Below are 19051 nucleotides of genomic sequence, written 5' to 3'. Positions count from 1 at the left end.
AGCGGTGGTAGGCAGCAGTAGGCTCGTAAACATTCATTCACACTCTACTGCGTTTTCCAGCAGCTCTTAGCAACGCTTGCTTCACAGCGCTGTTTATGACTTCAAGCCTATCAACTCCCGAGATTAGGCTGGCAATACTATAGTGCCTATAAGAACATCCAATAGTCAAAGGTATATGAAATACAAATGGTATAGAGAGAAATATGAAGCATGTCTGGTTGGAGGGGTGTATGCTGGGCGAAGAACATTCAGAAATCTCTTCCAATTAGAGGTCGACCGATTATGATTTTTAAATGCCTACACCGATTTATTGGAGGACCAAAAAAGCAGATACCGATTTATCAGCCAATATCTATTTATATATATTTGTAATAACGACAATTACAACAATACTGAATGAATAACAAACACTTAATTTAACTTAATATAATACATACATCTAATCTATTTAGTCTCAAATAATGAAACATGATCAATTTAGTTTAAATAATGCAAAAACACAGTGTTGGAGAAGAAAGTAAAAGTGCAATATGTGCCATGTTAAAATGCTAACGTTTAAGTTCCTTGCTCAGAACATGAGAACATATGAAAGCTGGTGGTTCCTTTTAACATGAGTCTTCAATATTTCCAGGTAAGAAGTTTTAGGTTGTTGTTATTATAGGAGTTATAGGACTATTTCCCACTATACCATTTGTCTTTCATTAACTTTTGACTATTGGATGTTCTTATAGGCACTTTACTATTGCCAGTGTAACAGTATAGCTTCCGTCCCTCTCCTCACTCCTCCCTGGGCTCGAACCAGCAACATAATGACAATTAGCGCACGCTAACTTGCTAGCCATTTCACTTCGGTTACACAAGCCTCATCTCAGGAGTTGATAGGCTTGAAGTCATAAACAGCGCAATGAAGAGCTGCTGGCAAAACACACGAAAGTGCTGTTTGAATTAATGTTTACGCGCCTGCTTCTGCCTACCACCGCTCAGTCAGATACTTAGATACTTGTATGCTCAGTCAGACACGCTAGATAATATCTAGTAATATCAACCATGTGTAGTTAACTAGTGATTATGATTGATCGTTTTTTATAAAATAAGTTTAATGTTAGCTAGCAACTTACCTTGGCTTACTGCATTTGTGTAACAGGCAGTCAGTCTCCTTGTGGAGTGCAACGAGAGAGAGAGGCAGGTTGTTATTGCGTTGGACTAGTTAACTGTAAGGTTGCAAGATTGGTTCCCCAGAGCTGACAAGGTGAAAATCTGTCATTCTGCACCTGAACAAGGCAGTTAACCCACTGTTCCTAGGCTGTCATTGAAAATAAGAATGTGTTCTTAACTGACTTGCCTAGTTAAAAAAAGATTAAATAAAGGTGTGTAAAAAAAAATAAAAAAAAAAAAAAATTATACTTTTTTTTTTTTGTTTTTTTTTGTTATGAAAACTTGAAATCGGGCCTAATTAAATCGGCCATACCGATTAATCGGTCGACCTCTAATTCAGATGAATAGAAGTTGAGTATGCGAAGCTGCGTTGGTTGGGAATTTGAGAGGTGTGCATTCGGGCTTGGCATTCCCCTGCAGACAGTCTCAGAGGCACGTAGCTATGTCACAATGGGACGCCAGACTATCACGTCTCTGCATCGGTGGACTCTGAATTACACTTTACACGTGGTGCCAACAGTCATTCATAAACATGCACAATCGCAAACCATTTTCTCGGTGACAGTTCAAAAACTTGACTGGCTTCATTATTAAAGACCAACTGAAAGCATTTTAGCAACATAAAATCTTGTTAAAAAATCTGCTCATATACACCCCCAGGAATAATGACACTTTTCTAAATTGTCTGACACACGAGCACTTAGTCATTTTCACATTTTCATAGAATGTTTGGGAATGACGTATGGGAAAGGCATGAGGAATTTCTATAGAAATATAGAGTAGGAATCAAAGCAGCAGTGCTTTTGGACAATTAATAAACACTGCAGTAATTAAAACCGAATAAAAAAAAGCATCCGTCTTGTCCAAGACTGTAGTTTACATAGACCGGTGCACCATTGCCAATCATAGCTACCTACACTAAGCCTATATGCAAACAAGTCATTTGCCACATGGCCCTGCCATCATTCACTTTGAACCAGACTGTGTTTACAGGCAGTAGCAAGAGCGCAACTTTAGATCATTACAAAGCAGTCGCCAAAAGCCACAAAATACACCTGAATGGATTTATGAAAATATATAAATACAACGGGAGTCCTCTTACATTTGGGAACTTTACAGTCCTATTGATGAAACAACCATGAAAAAGGTAGGCTCGCTCTCCCTCAGTTTCCTATCAACAACAAGATCAACAACTAATGTTATGAGCTAAAATCTAAAGAGGGAACAGTAGATAAGCCCTCAAACTTTTCAGCTTTTAGTTGGCCGTCAAAATTGCACTGATAAATGATAGTTAATAGTAACCTGCACACCCTTCTGCAGCTTTCCTGACCTAGCGGTTAAGAGAGATGGGCCAGTTACTGAAAGGTTGCTGGTTCGAATCCCTGACACGACTAGGTGAAAAATCTGTCACTTTAATGCATATGTTTAAATTATATTATGTGAGCTAAACTTCTAAATAAAAAATACAAATCTAAAAAAAACATTCCTTAAAGTATTTTTTTGAGATGACTAATTCTACTGTCCACATCAAAAACGTTAAATATATGTACTTTTGCCTTTAAAAACATTTAATTGAAATAATGTAGAATTCCATTCATTCCTGTGGAGGACTGCGCCTTCCGGGGTGTGTCAATATGGCCGACCGGTGGCTTCAAAGACTGTCAATGGCCAATACATAGGATCTGCAATCCAGGGTTTATATACATCATTGGTTACAACCTACGTTTTGACATCTGAATTTTCAAACTCAAAGACAGCTTTGTGGATGCAGACTGACCATCCATGAGATAAATAATAGTTCCATGTTTTGAGTGTTTAACAATGACATTGTTACAAACAGGAGTAAAAGCTTATATTTGGGGGTAAGACAGTTGAACTAAACTCATGAGGCATTTATGAGTTATATTCTTAAAGAATGAATGGGTATTTAGCTTATTAAATTACAAGTAAAAAAAATTGATGTAACTACTAGGCCCTATCTGTAACAACTACCTGAAAGCCATGTTAATTGTCTTAATCAGAGCAAAATGCGTCATTAACAACAGTACGACAGACGGTAATCAGTCAAGGCACTTAGACGGCCTGCTGAGCTAGATTTCTTCCCGCACGTAGGCCTACCATGATCTCCAAGTTGAGTCACAGCTTTTGAACATGGTCTGGATCTAATGTTGCAGTAAGCTAACAATAGAAATTGTCCTATGCTATGGCACATTTTCAAAACGGGCCTCCTCCAGAAATTAAGATACGGTGTAACTTTGGCTGTAATAATCAGCGAGGACCGACAGACACAAGGTAACATTGTATCTGATTTGTGGGCAACGGTTTCCCAGTCATAGATAACCGAAAGCATCAGAACACATCTTTTAGGACGCAGTCTTCCACGCAGACATGGCCAAATCCTAGCTACTACAAATATGAATGTTTACATGTAGTCTTAACCTACAATGGCATGCGTAAAAATTGATCTGATGAAACGATTTCAAATGCAATAATGTTTAAAAAATGACAATGGCAGAGGATAGGTAACGTTAGCTAAATCCCCAGTGGGCTATGCGGCTAGCTTGCTGACCGAGAGGTTACACAGACAAGCCAATTTTAGCGTTGTGATTCACATGGTACCACCACACAAACTCAGCCAAAAATAATATCGTCCTTAGGAAAATATAGGCCATAGGGAAGAAGGAACATTGGATACTTACATTCTCTGTATCACGCTCATTCACTGTGGGTAATGGCGTTCTGGTCGACATTTTGTGTGTACAGGCCGCTAAGCCCCGAGCTTGGCAGCCGCCGAGAACAGTGCGACGAGTGAAAATATGAATTTGACTTCTTTTTTTTTTTACACCACCGGCATTTCCTACCCGACCGTCCAAAGGGAGTATTCCACACTACAGCATATCTACCTCAAGGCCAGCTCGGAGCCAGCGCAGGTCTATCTATGCTGATAGATGCGCCCCCGGGTACGAGGCAAGCGGGTGTAGCGGGCCGAAAGAACGGATAGGAGTTTGTATGAAGGAAAGAATCCAGCATTGATCCACCCTGATATATAGGCTGACACACTAGGAAAACGAACGCGAGATGGGGGAGTAGTAGTAAAAGCAACACCCTACACAGGAGCGAACTTCATTCTCCCCTCCCAAAAGGCTTGGGCGCAGGGTAGCCTACGCGGGTACAACCCGTGTTCATGGAATATATTTTATAGAACGCATGCAAGCAACATTATATTCCTACGCAACGCTGTAAGACGAAAGAACATGACAGTAGCAACGCCAGGTGGCGAGAGAGGGATCGAGCAACCTAGATCAAAGAGAGGGAGAGGAAGGAGAGGGAGGGGAGGGTTTAATATGAATTGAAGAAAATGGTTATGAGGACGTATTTGTGTTAGCAGGAGGAGGTTCTTGATTGTTGACATATGCTGCCAAGGATATGCATGTGCGAACTGTTTGTTTGGAAAGCATCATCATGATCATCATTCTTGGGCGGTAAATCATCTCGAGATTTAAAGAATGACCTTCCTAAACATTCGAAGTACCGTATTTGTAAGCATACCATCATTTCTAAGCGAATTGGTCATTGATTCCTGGTCAAAATGCATCGACTTCGTATACATTCATTAAAAATACAAGGAAAGTATCACCTTGTTTAGCAATAACAGAACTAAAAAGCCATACCTAAGACTTTCGTCTATTATTTGCAATGTCAAAAACGAGTTAAATGTGCCAATGTTGCCATCTAGCGTTTATAATTCGGAATTGCATTGATTATGTTCATTTGCCTTTATGCTGTACACTAAAACGCCTGAGATTGAATCTATATGCTAGCGTTCAGTTAGTTATACAAGTGACTAGGTATCCCCTACTCCCTTTCCGTCAAGGTCATCATCCTATGTTATGATACATTTTTGGTACCCCGTGTACATAGGCAAGTTATCGTTACTCATTTTTTTCCCTCTGCATTTTGAAGGGCCTGTAAGTAAGCATTTCACTGTTAGTCTACTTTACATCTAGTTGTTTAGGAAGCATGTGACACGATTTGATTTCAGGTCCAATGTGTGATTTGCAAGGTAATGAAATGCACTTACAGTTGTGCTCAAATAGTATGGCACCCTTGCACTTTTCAATGGAGCAGAATGTTTTCTCTTTTCAAAACTGGTTGAATGGCAATTGTTTACCCTGTAGGGTACGTTAGGCAGGGCTGGGGAGTAACGGATTTCATGGAATCCGTCACATGTAAGGGATTACAAAAACGGTAACTGTAATCCGTTACCAGCATAAATATTGTAATCAATTGAGACTTTTGAAAAACAAGATGATTCATTTCAATCAATCAATCAATCAAATTTATTTTATATAGCCCTTCGTACATCAGCTGATATCTCAAAGTGCTGTACAGAAACCCAGCCTAAAACCCCAAACAGCAAGCAATGCAGGTGAAGAAGCACGGTGGCTAGGAAAAACTCCCTAGAAAGGCCAAAACCTAGGAAGAAACCTAGAGAGGAACCAGGCTATGTGGGGTGGCCAGTCCTCTTCTGGCTGTGCCGGGTGGAGATTATAACAAAACATGGTCAAGATGTTCAAATGTTCATAAATGACCAGCATGGTCGAATAATAATAAGGCAGAATAGTTGAAACTGGAGCAGCAACACAGTCAGGTGGACTGGGGACAGCAAGGAGTCATCATGTCAGGTATTCCTGGGGCATGGTCCTAGGGCTCAGGTCCTCCGAGAGAGAGAAAGAAAGAGAGAATTAGAGAGAGCATATGTGGGATGGCCAGTCCTCTTCTGGCTGTGCCGGGTGGAGATTATAACAGAACATGGCCAAGATGTTCAAATGTTCATAAATGATCAGCATGGTCGAATAATAATAAGGCAGAACAGTTGAAACTGGAGCAGCAGCACAGCCAGGTGGACTGGGGACAGCAAGGAGTCATCATGTCAGGTAGTCCTGGGGCATGGTCCTAGGGCTCAGGTCCTCCGAGAGAGAGAAAGAGAGAAGGAGAGAATTAGAGAACGCACACTTAGATTCACACAGGACACCGAATAGGACAGAAGAAGTACTCCAGATATAACAAACTGACCCTAGCCCCCCGACACATAAACTACTGCAGCATAAATACTGGAGGCTGAGACAGGAGGGGTCAGGAGACACTGTGGCCCACTCCGAGGACACCCCCGGACAGGGCCAAACAGGAAGGATATAACCCCACCCACTTTGCCAAAGCACAGCCCCCACACCACTAGAGGGATATCTTCAACCACCAACATACCATCCTGAGACAAGGCTGAGTATAGCCCACAAAGACCTCCGCCACGGCACAACTTAAGGGGGGGGGGGGGGGGCGCCAACCCAGACAGGATGACCACATCAGTGACTCAACCCACTCAGGTGACGCACCCCCTCCAGGGACGGCATGAGAGAGCCCCAGTAAAGCCAGTGACTCAGCCCCTGTAATAGGGTTAGAGGCAGAGAATCCCAGTGGAAAGAGGGGAACCGGCCAGGCAGAGACAGCAAGGGTGGTTCGTTGCTCCAGAGCCTTTCCGTTCACCCTCCCACTCCTGGGCCAGACTACACTCAATCATATGACCCACTGAAGAGATGAGTCTTCAGTAGAGACTTAAAGGTTGAGACCGAGTTTGCGTCTCTGACATGGGTAGGCAGATCGTTCCATAAAAATGGAGCTCTATAGGAGAAAGCCCTGCCTCCAGCTGTTTGCTTAAAAATTCTAGGGACAATTAGGAGGCCTGCGTCTTGTGACCGTAGCGTACGTGTAGGTATGTACGGCAGGACCAAATCAGAGAGATAGATAGGAGCAAGCCCATGTAATGCTTTGTAGGTTAGCAGTAAAACCTTGAAATCAGCCCTTGCTTTGACAGGAAGCCAGTGTAAAGAGGCTAGCACTGGAGTAATATGATCAAATTTTTTGGTTCTAGTCAGGATTCTAGCAGCCGTATTTAGCACTAACTGAAGTTTATTTAGTGCTTTATCCGGGTAGCCGGAAAGTAGAGCATTGCAGTAGTCTAACCTGGAAGTGACAAAAGCATGGATTAATTTTTCTGCATCATTTTTGGACAGAAAGTTCCTGATTTTTGCAATGTTACGTAGATGGAAAAAAGCTGTCCTTGAAATGGTCTTGATATGTTCTTCAAAAGAGAGATCAGGGTCCAGAGTAACGCCGAGGTCCTTCACAGTTTTATTTGAGACGACTGTACAACCATTAAGATTAATTGTCAGATTCAACAGAAGATCTCTTTGTTTCTTGGGACCTAGAACAAGCATCTCTGTTTTGTCCGAGTTTAAAAGTAGAAAGTTTGCAGCCATCCACTTCCTTATGTCTGAAACACATTCTTCTAGCAAGGGCAATTTTGGGGCTTCACCATGTTTAATTGAAATGTACAGCTGTGTGTCATCCGCATAGCAGTGAAAGTTAACATTATGTTTTCGAATAACATCCCCAAGAGGTAAAATATATAGTGAAAACAATAGTGGTCCTAAAACGGAACCTTGAGGAACACCGAAATGTACAGTTGATTTGTCAGAGGACAGACCATTCACAGAGACAAACTGATATCTTTCCGACAGATAAGATCCAAACCAGGCCAGAACTTGTCCGTGTAGACCAATTTGGGTTTCCAATCTCTCCAAAAGAATGTGGTGATCGATGGTATCAAAAGCAGCACTAAGGTCTAGGAGCACGAGGACAGATGCAGAGCCTCGGTCCGATGCCATTAAAATGTCATTTACCACCTTCACAAGTGCCGTCTCAGTGCTATGATGGGGTCTATAACCAGACTGAAGCATTTCGTATACATTGTTTGTCTTCAGGAAGGCAGTGAGTTGTTGCGCAACAGCCTTTTCTAAAATTTTTGAGAGGAATGGAAGATTCGATATAGGCCGATAGTTTTTTATATTTTCTGGGTCAAGGTTTGGCTTTTTCAAGAGAGGCTTTATTACTGCCACTTTTAGTGAGTTTGGTACACATCCGGTGGATAGAGAGCCGTTTATTATGTTCAACATAGGAGGGCCAAGCACAGGAAGCAGCTCTTTCAGTAGTTTAGTTGGAATAGGGTCCAGTATGCAGCTTGAAGGTTTAGAGGCCATGATTATTTTCATCATTGTGTCAAGAGATATAGTACTAAAACACTTGAGTGTCTCTCTTGATCCTAGGTCCTGGCAGAGTTGTGCAGACTCAGGACAACTGAGCTTTGAAGGAATACGCAGATTTAAGGAAGAGTCCGTAATTTGCTTTCTAATAATCATAATCTTTTCCTCAAAGAAGTTCATGAATTTATCACTGCTAAAGTGAAAGACATCCTCTCTTGGGGAATGCTGCTTTTTAGTTAGCTTTGCGACAGTATCAAAAAGGAATTTCGGATTGTTCTTATTTTCCTCAATTAAGTTAGAAAAATAGGATGATCGAGCAGCAGTAAGGGCTCTTCGGTACTGCACAGTACTGTCTTTCCAAGCTAGTCGGAAGACTTCCAGTTTGGTGTGTCGCCATTTCCGTTCCAATTTTCTGGAAGCTTGCTTCAGAGCTCGGGTATTTTCTGTGTACCAGGGAGCTAGTTTCTTATGAGAAATGTTTTTAGTTTTTAGGGGTGCAACTGCATCTAGGGTATTGCGCAAGGTTAAGTTGAGTTCCTCAGTTAGGTGGTTAACTGATTTTTGTCCTCTGGCGTCCTTGGGTAGACAGAGGGAATCTGGAAGGACATCAAGGAATCTTTGTGTTGTCTGTGAATTTATAGCACGACTTTTGATGATCCTTGGTTGGGGTCTGAGCAGATTATTTGTTGCAATTGCAAACGTAATAAAATGGTGGTCCGATAGTCCAGGATTATGAGGAAAAACATTAAGATCCACAACATTTATTCCATGGGACAAAACTAGGTCCAGCGTATGACTGTGACAGTGAGTGGGTCCAGAGACATGTTGGACAAAACCCACTGAGTCGATGATGGCTCCGAAAGCCTTTTGGAGTGGGTCTGTGGACTTTTCCATGTGAATATTAAAGTCACCAAAGATTAGAATATTATCCGCTATGACTACAAGGTCCGATAGGAATTCAGGGAACTCAGTGAGGAACGCTGTATATGGCCCAGGAGGCCTGTAAACAGTAGCTATAAAAAGTGATTGAGTAGGCTGCATAGATTTCATGACTAGAAGCTCAAAAGACGAAAACGTCATTTTTTTTTTTGTAAATTGAAATTTGCTATCGTAAATGTTAGCAACACCTCCGCCTTTGCGGGATGCACGGGGGATATGGTCACTAGTGTAGCCAGGAGGTGAGGCCTCATTTAACACAGTAAATTCATCAGGCTTAAGCCATGTTTCAGTCAGGCCAATCACATCAAGATTATGATCAGTGATTAGTTCATTGACTATAATTGCCTTTGAAGTAAGGGATCTAACATTAAGTAGCCCTATTTTGAGATGTGAGGTATCATGATATCTTTCAATAATGACAGGAATGGAGGTGGTCTTTATCCTAGTGAGATTGCTAAGGCGAACACCGCCATGTTTAGTTTTGCCCAACCTAGGTCGAGGCACAGACACGGTCTCAATGGTGATAGCTGAGCTGACTACACTGACTGTGCTAGTGGCAGACTCCACTATGCTGGCAGGCTGGCTAACAGCCTGCTGCCTGGCCTGCACCCTATTTCATTGTGGAGCTAGAGGAGTTAGAGCCCTGTCTATGTTGGTAGATAAAATGAGAGCACCCCTCCAGCTAGGATGGAGTTCGTCACTCCTCAGCAGGTCAGGCTTGGTCCTGTTTGTGGGTGAGTCCCAGAAAGAGGGCCAATTATCTACAAATTCTATCTTTTGGGAGGGGCAGAAAACAGTTTTCAACCAGCGATTGAGTTGTGAGACTCTGCTGTAGAGCTCATCACTCCCCCTAACTGGGAGGGGGCCAGAGACAATTACTCGATGCCGACACATCTTTCTAGCTGATTTACACGCAGAAGCTATGTTGCGCTTGGTGATCTCTGACTGACTGATTTGAAGATTACGTTTAAATTCAGTAAGGATGTTTCCGGGAAAAATATGAAAAAAAATATGACACTATTGTTTTCTCGATGACATTCGAATCAGCATTGAAAAAGGCGCACATTTAAATCTGTTCCACCTGACCTAGTCTGACCACTATGATGACACACCAAATGTGTTTGATGGATCGCGGGAAAAGAGCACAAATAAACTTTCGTAGGCTACAGTACGAGCTATATCTTACAATGGTGCGACTGGTGACAGCAGTGGTGTAGTCTACGGCGATCCGGATATCACTTATTATTGATATCTACATAGCGTATTGATGTGAATCACACTGCTGCTCTCTCGTTTAGCTATTTGCGCCTTACGGATTTTGGTTGTTGTGGATGGCTATTCACAAATCTAAGTGTTTATTTGAACCCAATAATGATTGAATTCAAGAAGTTCAAGGTGACTATCAATCATTGTCTTTGAAACCAATGGACAGCCAGTGAAAATTGCGCTCTTGCAACAGCTGCATAGTGCGGATCCCAGCCTATAAGCAATAAAAGCCCCACTTTTATTCTAATCTACAGTGGGGCAAAAAAGTATTTAGTCAGCCACCAACTGTGCAAGTTCTCCCACTTAAAAAGATGAGAGGCCTGTAATTTCCATCATAGGTACACTTCAACTATGACAGACAAAATGAGAAAAAAAATCCAGAAAATCACATTGTAGGATTTTTAATGAATTTATTTGCAAATTATGGTGGAAAATAAGTATTTGGTCAATAACAAAAGTTTCTCAATACTTTGTTATATACCCTTTGTTGGCAATGACAGAGGTCAAATGTTTTCTGTAAGTCTTCACAAGGTTTTCACACACTGTTGCTGTTATTTTGGCCCATTCCTCCATGCAGATCTCCTCTAGAGCAGTGATGTTTTGGGGCTGTTGCTGGGCAACCCGGACTTTCAACTCCCTCCAAAGATTTTCTATGGGGTTGAGATCTGGAGACTGGCTAGGCCACTCCAGGACCTTGAAATGCTTCTTACGAAGCCACTCAGTCGTTGCCCGGGCGGTGTGTTTGGGATCATTGTCATGCTGAAAGACCCAGCCACGTTTCATCTTCAATGCCCTTGCTGACGGAAGGAGGTTTTCACTCAAAATCTCACGATACATGGCCCCATTCATTCTTTCCTTTACAAGGATCAGTCGTCCTGGTCCCTTTGCAGAAAACAGCCCCAAAGCATGATGTTTCCACCCCCATGCTTCACAGTAGGTATGGTGTTCTTTGGATGCAAGTCAGATTTCTTTGTCCTCCAAACACGACAAGTTGAGTTTTTACCAAAAAGTTATGTTTATGTTTCATCTGACCATATGACATTCTCCCAATCTTCTTCTGGATCATCCAAATGCTCTCTTGCAAACTTCCGACGGGCCTGGATATGTACTGGCTTAAGCAGGGGGACACGTCTGGCACTGCAGGATTTGAGTCCCCGGCGGCGTATTGTGTTACTGATGGTAGGCTTTGTTACTTTGGTCCCAGCTCTCTGCAGGTCATTCACTAGGTGACCGTGTGGTTCTGGGATTTTTGCTCACCGTTCTTGTGATCATTTTGACACCACGGGGTGAGATCTTGCGTGGAGCCCCAGATCGAGGGAGATTATTCAATGGTCTTGTATGTCTTCCATTTCCTAATAATTGCTCCCACAGTTGATTTCTTCAAACCAAGCTGCTTACCTATTGCAGATTCAGTCTTCCCAGCCTGGTGCAGGTCTACAATTCTGTTTCTGGTGTCCTTTGACAGCTCTTTGGTCTTGGCCATAGTGGAGTTTGGAGTGTGACTGTTTGAGGTTGTGGACAGGTGTCTTTTATACTGATAACAAGTTCAAACAGGTGCCATTAATACAGGTAACGAGTGGAGGACATAGGAGCCTCTTAAAGAAGAAGTTACAGGTCTGTGAGAGCCAGAAATCTTGCTTGTTTGTAGGTGACCAAATACTTATTTTCCACCATAATCTGCAAATTAATAAAAAATCCTACATTGTGATTTTCTGGTTTTGTTCTCTCATTTTGTCTGTCATAGTTGAAGTGTACCTATGATGGAAATTACAGTCCTCTCTTATCTTTTTAAGTGGGAGAACTTGCACAATTGGTGACTGACTAAATACTTTTTTGCCCCACTACAATTCATGCTGATAAGAAAATCCATAGGCCTAATGGATACATGCTCAAACTCGCACACTTTTGGCTGTCCCTTTAAGTCTATCTGTAGTTGGTACATCCATTTTTGGACTTCTAAATTATATATATTAATGTAAAGATATCATTAAATTGTATTATTGTATGTAGTAGAAAGCGATGGGTTAGAAGAAGCCTACATAACCAACCATAAAGTAAAATGTAACATTCATATATGGCCAGGTATGTAAACTTTAACTTTGATTTATCCTGCAATATATGTTGTTCAATTGGTAACATACAAAAACTTAAACACCATTTGATTTTTGCCCACAGTTTAGAAGAAAACTCAAACTAAATATTCAAGATAATACACTGAACAAAAATATAAAAACACAACATGTAAAGTGTTGGTCCCATGTTTCATGAGCTGAAATAAAAGATCCAAGAAATGGTTAATACGCACAAAAAGCTTATTTCTCTCATTTGGTGCACAAAGTTGGTTACATCCCTTTTAGTGAACGTTTCTCCTTTGCCAAGATAATCCATCCACCTGACAGGTTTGGCATATCAAGAATCTGATTAATAATATCCTCTACCAGATCGGTGTCCCTAAACCGGGACGGTTGTTGCTAATGTGACTAGAATGATCTAAGTAACAGCCAACATTCCAGGACATAGACGTGTTTTATATGGATAGGAAGCGTACATTCTTGTTAATCCAACTGCAGTGTCCAATTTACAGTAGCTATCATTGAAAAGAATGGCATGCTATTGTTTGAGTGCACAACAACAAAACACTTTTAGCACGGCAACTAGTTTACCTTCAGAGGCGAATGTATCGATCTGCTTACATTCAGTAATCTTGCTCCGATTTGTCAACCTGAGGGTCCCAAGATGTAGGATAGTTTTGTTTGATAAAAATACATTTTTATATTCAAATGTAGGAACTGGGTTCTACAGTTTGAACCCCTGCTGTCTCTGGCCCCAGACCTGGCCATCTAGATGTGTGAAGGTTAGTGTCTTTTCTGTCAGGAGGCTAATTATCCATCATGTATGACATTACTGGAAGTGTGTAAACATTTTATTTTTGTATATTCTATAGTTATGCACTTAAATGTGTTAATTGACAAATTTGGCACATTTGGGCAAACTCCTGGCAGACTTGATACAAAATATAGTGTAGTCATGCTTCACTTGGATCAGTCCGAAACTTTGCACACACACTGCTGCCATCTGGTGGGAGATTTATTGTATAGTCTTTCTCTTGCATTTCAAAGATGGATTTTTTTTTTTTTTGTATGATCTTTTACCAGATCTGTGTTATTCTCCAAACGGTATCAATAATATCATTTCCTTGCTTCAGGTCCTGAGCTACAGGCAGTTAGATATGTCATTTTAGCCGGAAATTGAACAAAAAGGGTCCGATCCTTTAAAACATCAAAATCATTACACAAGTGTGCCTTTTGCTGGAGACAAAAGGTCACTAAAATGTGCAGTTGTCACAACACAATGTCACAGATGTCTCAAGTTTTGAAGGAGCGTGCAATTGGCATGCTGACTGCAGGAATGTCCACCAGAGCTGTTGCCAGATAATTGAATGTCTCCTCACAGTACCTGTCGTTCCATGAAATGTTGTTTAATCCATTTAAAAGGTCATTTTTCTGTTTGCTTCAGTAAATGGAGATGGAAGGGAGTTCCATGTGTTCATTGCTCTGTGTAATACAGTGCGTTGCCGTGAATTTGTTTTGGACTTGGACTGTGAAGAGACATCTGGTGGGATGTTTTGTAGGCTATGTATGAGTGTCTGTGCTGAATGTTATTTGATTATGCAGTAATATATCTCATAACTGGGAGAATCAGTTCATCTGTTGTCAACTCTCAAACAGGAAAGACTGACATGCATGTTGTTGTTAGTTCTGTATTTGCAGTTAAGGGTAAGGCGTGCTACTCACTTCTGAGCCCGCTGCAGCTTTGCTAGTTCTTTCTTTGCTGCACTTGACCCTATTACCGGAGAGCAATCAAGATGGGACGACAAAGACAGTTGATTTGTGCCAAAAATGCAGAATAATTTTGCACGCCCAATGTTTCAGTTTTTAATTTGTTAAAAAAGTTTGAAATATCCAATAAATGTCGTTCCACTTCATGATTGTGTCCCACTTGTTGTTTCTTCACAAAAAAATACAGTTTTATATCTTTACGTTGAAGCCTGAAATGTGGCAAAAGGTCGCAAAGTTCAAGGGGGCCGAATACTTTCGCAAGGCACTGTATTTTTACAAACAGACATGCCCTTCACAACAACTTTGCGAATGTGATTTGACCATCCAGTGTTATACCTAGGAATTTAGCTTCCTGAATGACATGAAATCGCAAAACTTGTGCACCACATCATACACAATCGCCCTCTAGGCCACCATAATTACTCCGTTCTTCAACTGGTCATTCAGTACAGTACCGTTTCCGCTGAATTGCACCCCTGAACAATATACACTGCAGTTAATAAACAATATGGGTGTGGCCATTTGAAATCTCACTATGCAGTACAGTACCGTTTCCGTAGGTAACTGTTGATATAAAGCCACTTAACAGGCACAAGTTCAATCACATTCAAAGAATAAAAGAGACAGGAAACTTTCTGGGGACAGGCTTGAAGCCTAGCAGTGCTCTGCTCTACATGTTGCAGATGTCAGAAGAGGTGCCCTACACATTCAATTTGAAGATGGCCACAGAAGGCTGGTACCAGTCTCCAGGTTCTGCAAGAGAGCAATATAAGTAAGATTCTTTGTGATAATTAAATATCAAGTAATGTCTACATGCAAAGGTAGTCGAATACCTCCATCTGAAAAATAATCCAATACTCCCCTCAACTGGTATTTTGTAATCTTTCACAAATTCAAGAAGTACTACACTGAAACAGATTCATAGAGTATAATCTATTCATCTTGCTTTAAGTTCTCTGCAGACCAGATAGGATTCCTCCCTTAGAATGCAGCTATGACACTGTTGCTTTGGTTCCGCAGTCATGAAAACTGAACTTAATCTACGACACACTGGATTCTGGAGCTAAACCTTTTTTTTTTTAAACCTTTTACCTTTTTTTCCTTCAATGCTGCAGACATTTTTTGGTATCCTTCCCCAGATCTGTGCCTCGACACAATCCTGTCTCGGAGCTCTACGGATAATTCCATGGCTTGGTTTTTGCTCTGACATGTGTGTACGCCTTTCCAAATCATGTCCAATCAATTGAATTTCACAGGTGGACTGCACTCAAGTTGTAGATAAATGGAAAAAGGATGCATCTGAGGTCAATTGAGTCTCATAGCAAAGGGTCTGAATACTTATGCAAATAATGTTTTTTTATTTGTCATAAATTTGCAAAAATGTCCAAATCTGTTTTTGTGTAGATGATTAATTTATTTGATCCATTTTAGAATAAGGCTATATCATAACAAAATGTGGGAAAAGTGAAGGGGTCTGAACTTTCAGAATGCACTGTAAATATACATATATAATATGATGCTGGAACAAACCAGGGCTTGTGAAATGTGAGTTCAAAACTTTGTCCTAATATAGCTGGGGGGAAACAGATTTCAATTAGCATAACTCTTCAAAATAATGTTATGTATTGTTACAGATCATAGTCCCTATCGGTCTTAGTTATGACAAATTATATTAGCAGTCTGATAGAGAAATCTGTCCCTCGGATCCCTATCGGCTGACACTGTAGGACAGAGGAAACCAACATCTCCCGTTGAACCTCAGAATCCCTTTGGGTTGTTATGTCAAGAGCAGCTATTGGGCCACTGCTACTGGGAGGGAGAGTGGACTGGAGGAGAAACCCAGAACCATATCTGTGGGGGTGATGTCTAAACAGACTCAGGAGGAGGAGTAGTGAAGGAGTACATGGAGCAAAATGCAAAGGCTGGGGGATCAAGTTCTATCCTTCCTCTTGAGAGCTGGCCTGCGCTCATCAGTCAGTTTGGTGGTTTATCTGAACTGACCCAGAGACGGCCTGTGATTCTACCTAATCGATTCACGTGGGTCAAGTGTTCCTCTGCATGCATTCCACACCACGTTCACGGAGCCACACTATGCTGGATTTAGGATTCACAGATCTTCATCCTCCACTCTGCAAGCTGGACTGACCCTCAAAGACAAAACAATAAAGACTTGTTGAGTTTGATGATACCAATATTAACTTTGGATAAATATCAGATTTGGACAAAGCTTGAATATCCTTGCAGAGGGTTATTTTTTGTTAAACTGTTGATAGATTTTTTTAAATGAAGGTGTACTCTTACTCAAGCCAAACTCTACATGTTACCAGTGAGATCTTATATTTGTTAATAATGGCTATATGCACAATATTTCCCAAACGGCATACAAACAGAAAAGGTACATTTACAACAAAAGGATTTTATTGGACCAGCGGTATGTTTGTATAAACACTTCAAATAGAACAAATATCCAAATTACTACAATTCAGATGAAAGATGGATTTTGTACATAAAAACAAAGGGAAAATCTGCAATGTATAAAAATGTTCAAGTAAAAAAGTAAATATTAAAACAATAGCAAAGACTGATGCAAAGTCCTTCATTTGCCAGGCACTTACACTTTCTTTTTCTTTCAGGAGAACCTTAATTCCATATGTTTTGGTTCAATAAATGACAAATGAACTCTTCCACACAAATCCTCAAATGCCTTGCACATAAAACAATTATATCAAAGAAGCTTAGTACCTTTCTATACAGTGAAAACATACAAAACAGGACCTTGAAAATAAGTTAACAGGTCTCCAAAACAATCCTTCTAGAATACAAAAAGGCATAGTTGTGATCAGTGCATGTTGTAAACATGAATACAAAGCACTACAAAGAAAGGTTTCTCCCACTGATTGGAAAAGCTCAGGTCGCGATAGGGTTGGATGAATGATGGGCAAATGGAGCAGTAACATTCAGACATCTTTGATAGGAGTACAAAACTGTCCATGACAGGATGGCCAATAGCTAGCCTACAATGCTACAGCTCAGATGATCTGTTACCTTTACTCAAATAGCATGTTGAAGCTAATTCATATACTGTCATGACTATACTTTAAATAGATGTACCTTCAAGGCAAGGAAAACTAGTGTTGTGAGCGTTGATTCCATCCACACTCCAGCTAAACGCCACACAAGTGTAATAATGCCATCGCTGGCCCTTCACCTTGTTCTGATCATATCTAACAGGGTGAGACACATTCGATTTTTACACCTAAAGAGGTTGTACCTTAATGTCCCGTTTGGCTCTGGGCAGAAAATGTCCCTTCTGTCTTGTTCATTCGCAAACATGAGCAACAGAAAATATCCAATTGGGGTGAAAACCGTGCCAACATTAACTGTCATTAGTTTCTAGATTAAATGTTATAGACACCATTTGACCTAAGGCACAATATAAGTCCTCATTGTAAAAAAAAATCATTTTAATCCATAGAGACGTGAAGGAGAAGCTCGTCGGATGTTGATCTCTTCTCGGATGGGTCCTCATTTGGGACCCAAGGTCCTTGTTGTTAAGAGACTCTTTCTGCTCTTGCAGACGCTAACTACAGAGGCCAATAAGGCAGAGTAGAATAGTCCTGGAGTGCGAGACACAAATTCAAAAAGGCCAAAACATGCATGCTCACGCACACATGCCAACACCTCTATACGTCCTTCACATACACACTGATCCACCGGTTTGTACAAATCACATTTGTACACAACTGCTCTCACACACACACACACACACACTTGTCACCTCCCCCCATTCCTAACACATTCATACCCTCACACACACAGTGCACCTGGGCCGTGTGTGTTACACCTTGCTCTCGGAGGGCAGTTCGCTGAGGGCAGAGACGATGTCGCTAAAGCAGGAGCGGTCCTTGGGGCTGGGGGCCCAACAGCGAGTCATCAGCTTGTACACCCGGGAAGGACAGCCCTGGGGCAGGGGCAGCTTCCCCCGGCCCTCTCTCAGCTCTGGTAGAGGGGAAGACGTGAGAGAACAACACACAAGGGGTGAGAGCGAGCAAGATGCAGGGAAAGAGGTGAAAGAAGGAGGGATAGAGAAATAAGAAGGACAGAACAGAGCAATAAACCTTAAAGGGGAATTCCACCACTTTTGAAACTTATATTCATCTCCAGCATTACCGCAATGTAAACATATGTGAAAACAGCAGGTATCTATCTATGTTTTATAAAAAATTAAAATAAAAAGTGTGTGCAACATCCTCTAGTGACATTGGTGACGTCATCTGGTATGCATTGTGTGGTTTTAAACAACTATAAGCAGGCAAAGTAAAGTAACCATTAGGAGGGTGACAAAATGTGTGACACTAGAATAGTGGACTTCTACCCCCATCTGGGGTGAAGTAGCATCCTTCAATAACACTCCCAAGCTCCAGTTCGACTGGCCTCACCTTCGAGGACCTTGTCGTGGTCGAGCGCAGCGTGCGGCAGCTCGCCCAGGCTAAACACCTCCCACATGAGCACGCCGAAGGACCACACGTCCGTCTTGGTGGAGTAGTCGTCCTCGAACACGGCCTCGCTTGGCAGCCAACGCAGAGGGATCCACGCCTGCCGGTAGTGATAGTACTCACTGGAGGGGGAGAGAGGACACACAGGTCAGCACCAGGACGGTAACCTCCACTTTGGGTGTTGTTTGGTAGTCTGGCCACTGGGTGTCGCCACAATTTAATCTGTCAATTCATCAAATCAAACAAATTTTATTGG

The 19051-nt window shown here is 41.5% G+C and overlaps 2 protein-coding genes across 5 annotated transcripts in view; both read right to left on the bottom strand.

Annotated features, from left to right (window-relative positions):
* Window positions 1-4481, bottom strand: part of LOC110486072 (serine/threonine-protein kinase MARK1) — a 94588-nt gene extending 90107 nt beyond the window's left edge. For 2 of the 4 annotated variants that reach the window (XM_090196143.1, XM_090196144.1), the window contains exon 1: window positions 3855-4445. Coding sequence is in view for 2 of the 4 variants with exons in the window: in XM_021557400.3 (XP_021413075.1) it covers window positions 3855-3905 (51 nt within the window). In the remaining 2 variants the exon portion in view is untranslated. Of the gene's footprint in view, window positions 1-3854 lie in introns of all 4 variants that reach the window. The other 2 variants (XM_021557400.3, XM_021557401.3) reach the window with 2 other exon arrangements.
* Window positions 4482-16698: 12217 nt separating this feature from the next.
* LOC110486071 (inactive tyrosine-protein kinase 7) overlaps window positions 16699-19051 on the bottom strand; it is a 41983-nt gene continuing 39630 nt past the window's right edge. The window contains exons 19-20 of the mRNA XM_021557394.3: window positions 18739-18917; window positions 16699-18298 (exon numbers count right to left, since the gene is read on the bottom strand). Coding sequence (XP_021413069.2) covers window positions 18138-18298; window positions 18739-18917 — 340 coding nt within the window. The 3' untranslated portion in view covers window positions 16699-18137. The remainder of the gene's footprint in view (window positions 18299-18738; window positions 18918-19051) is intronic.

Source organism: Oncorhynchus mykiss, chromosome 13, assembly GCF_057628025.1.
Source record: "Oncorhynchus mykiss isolate SJ-2025 chromosome 13, ASM5762802v1, whole genome shotgun sequence".
NCBI classification, from domain to species: Eukaryota; Metazoa; Chordata; class Actinopteri; order Salmoniformes; family Salmonidae; genus Oncorhynchus; species Oncorhynchus mykiss.
The sequence above is the reverse complement of the archived record's forward strand: the minus strand, read 5'-3'. Positions and strand labels throughout refer to the sequence as shown.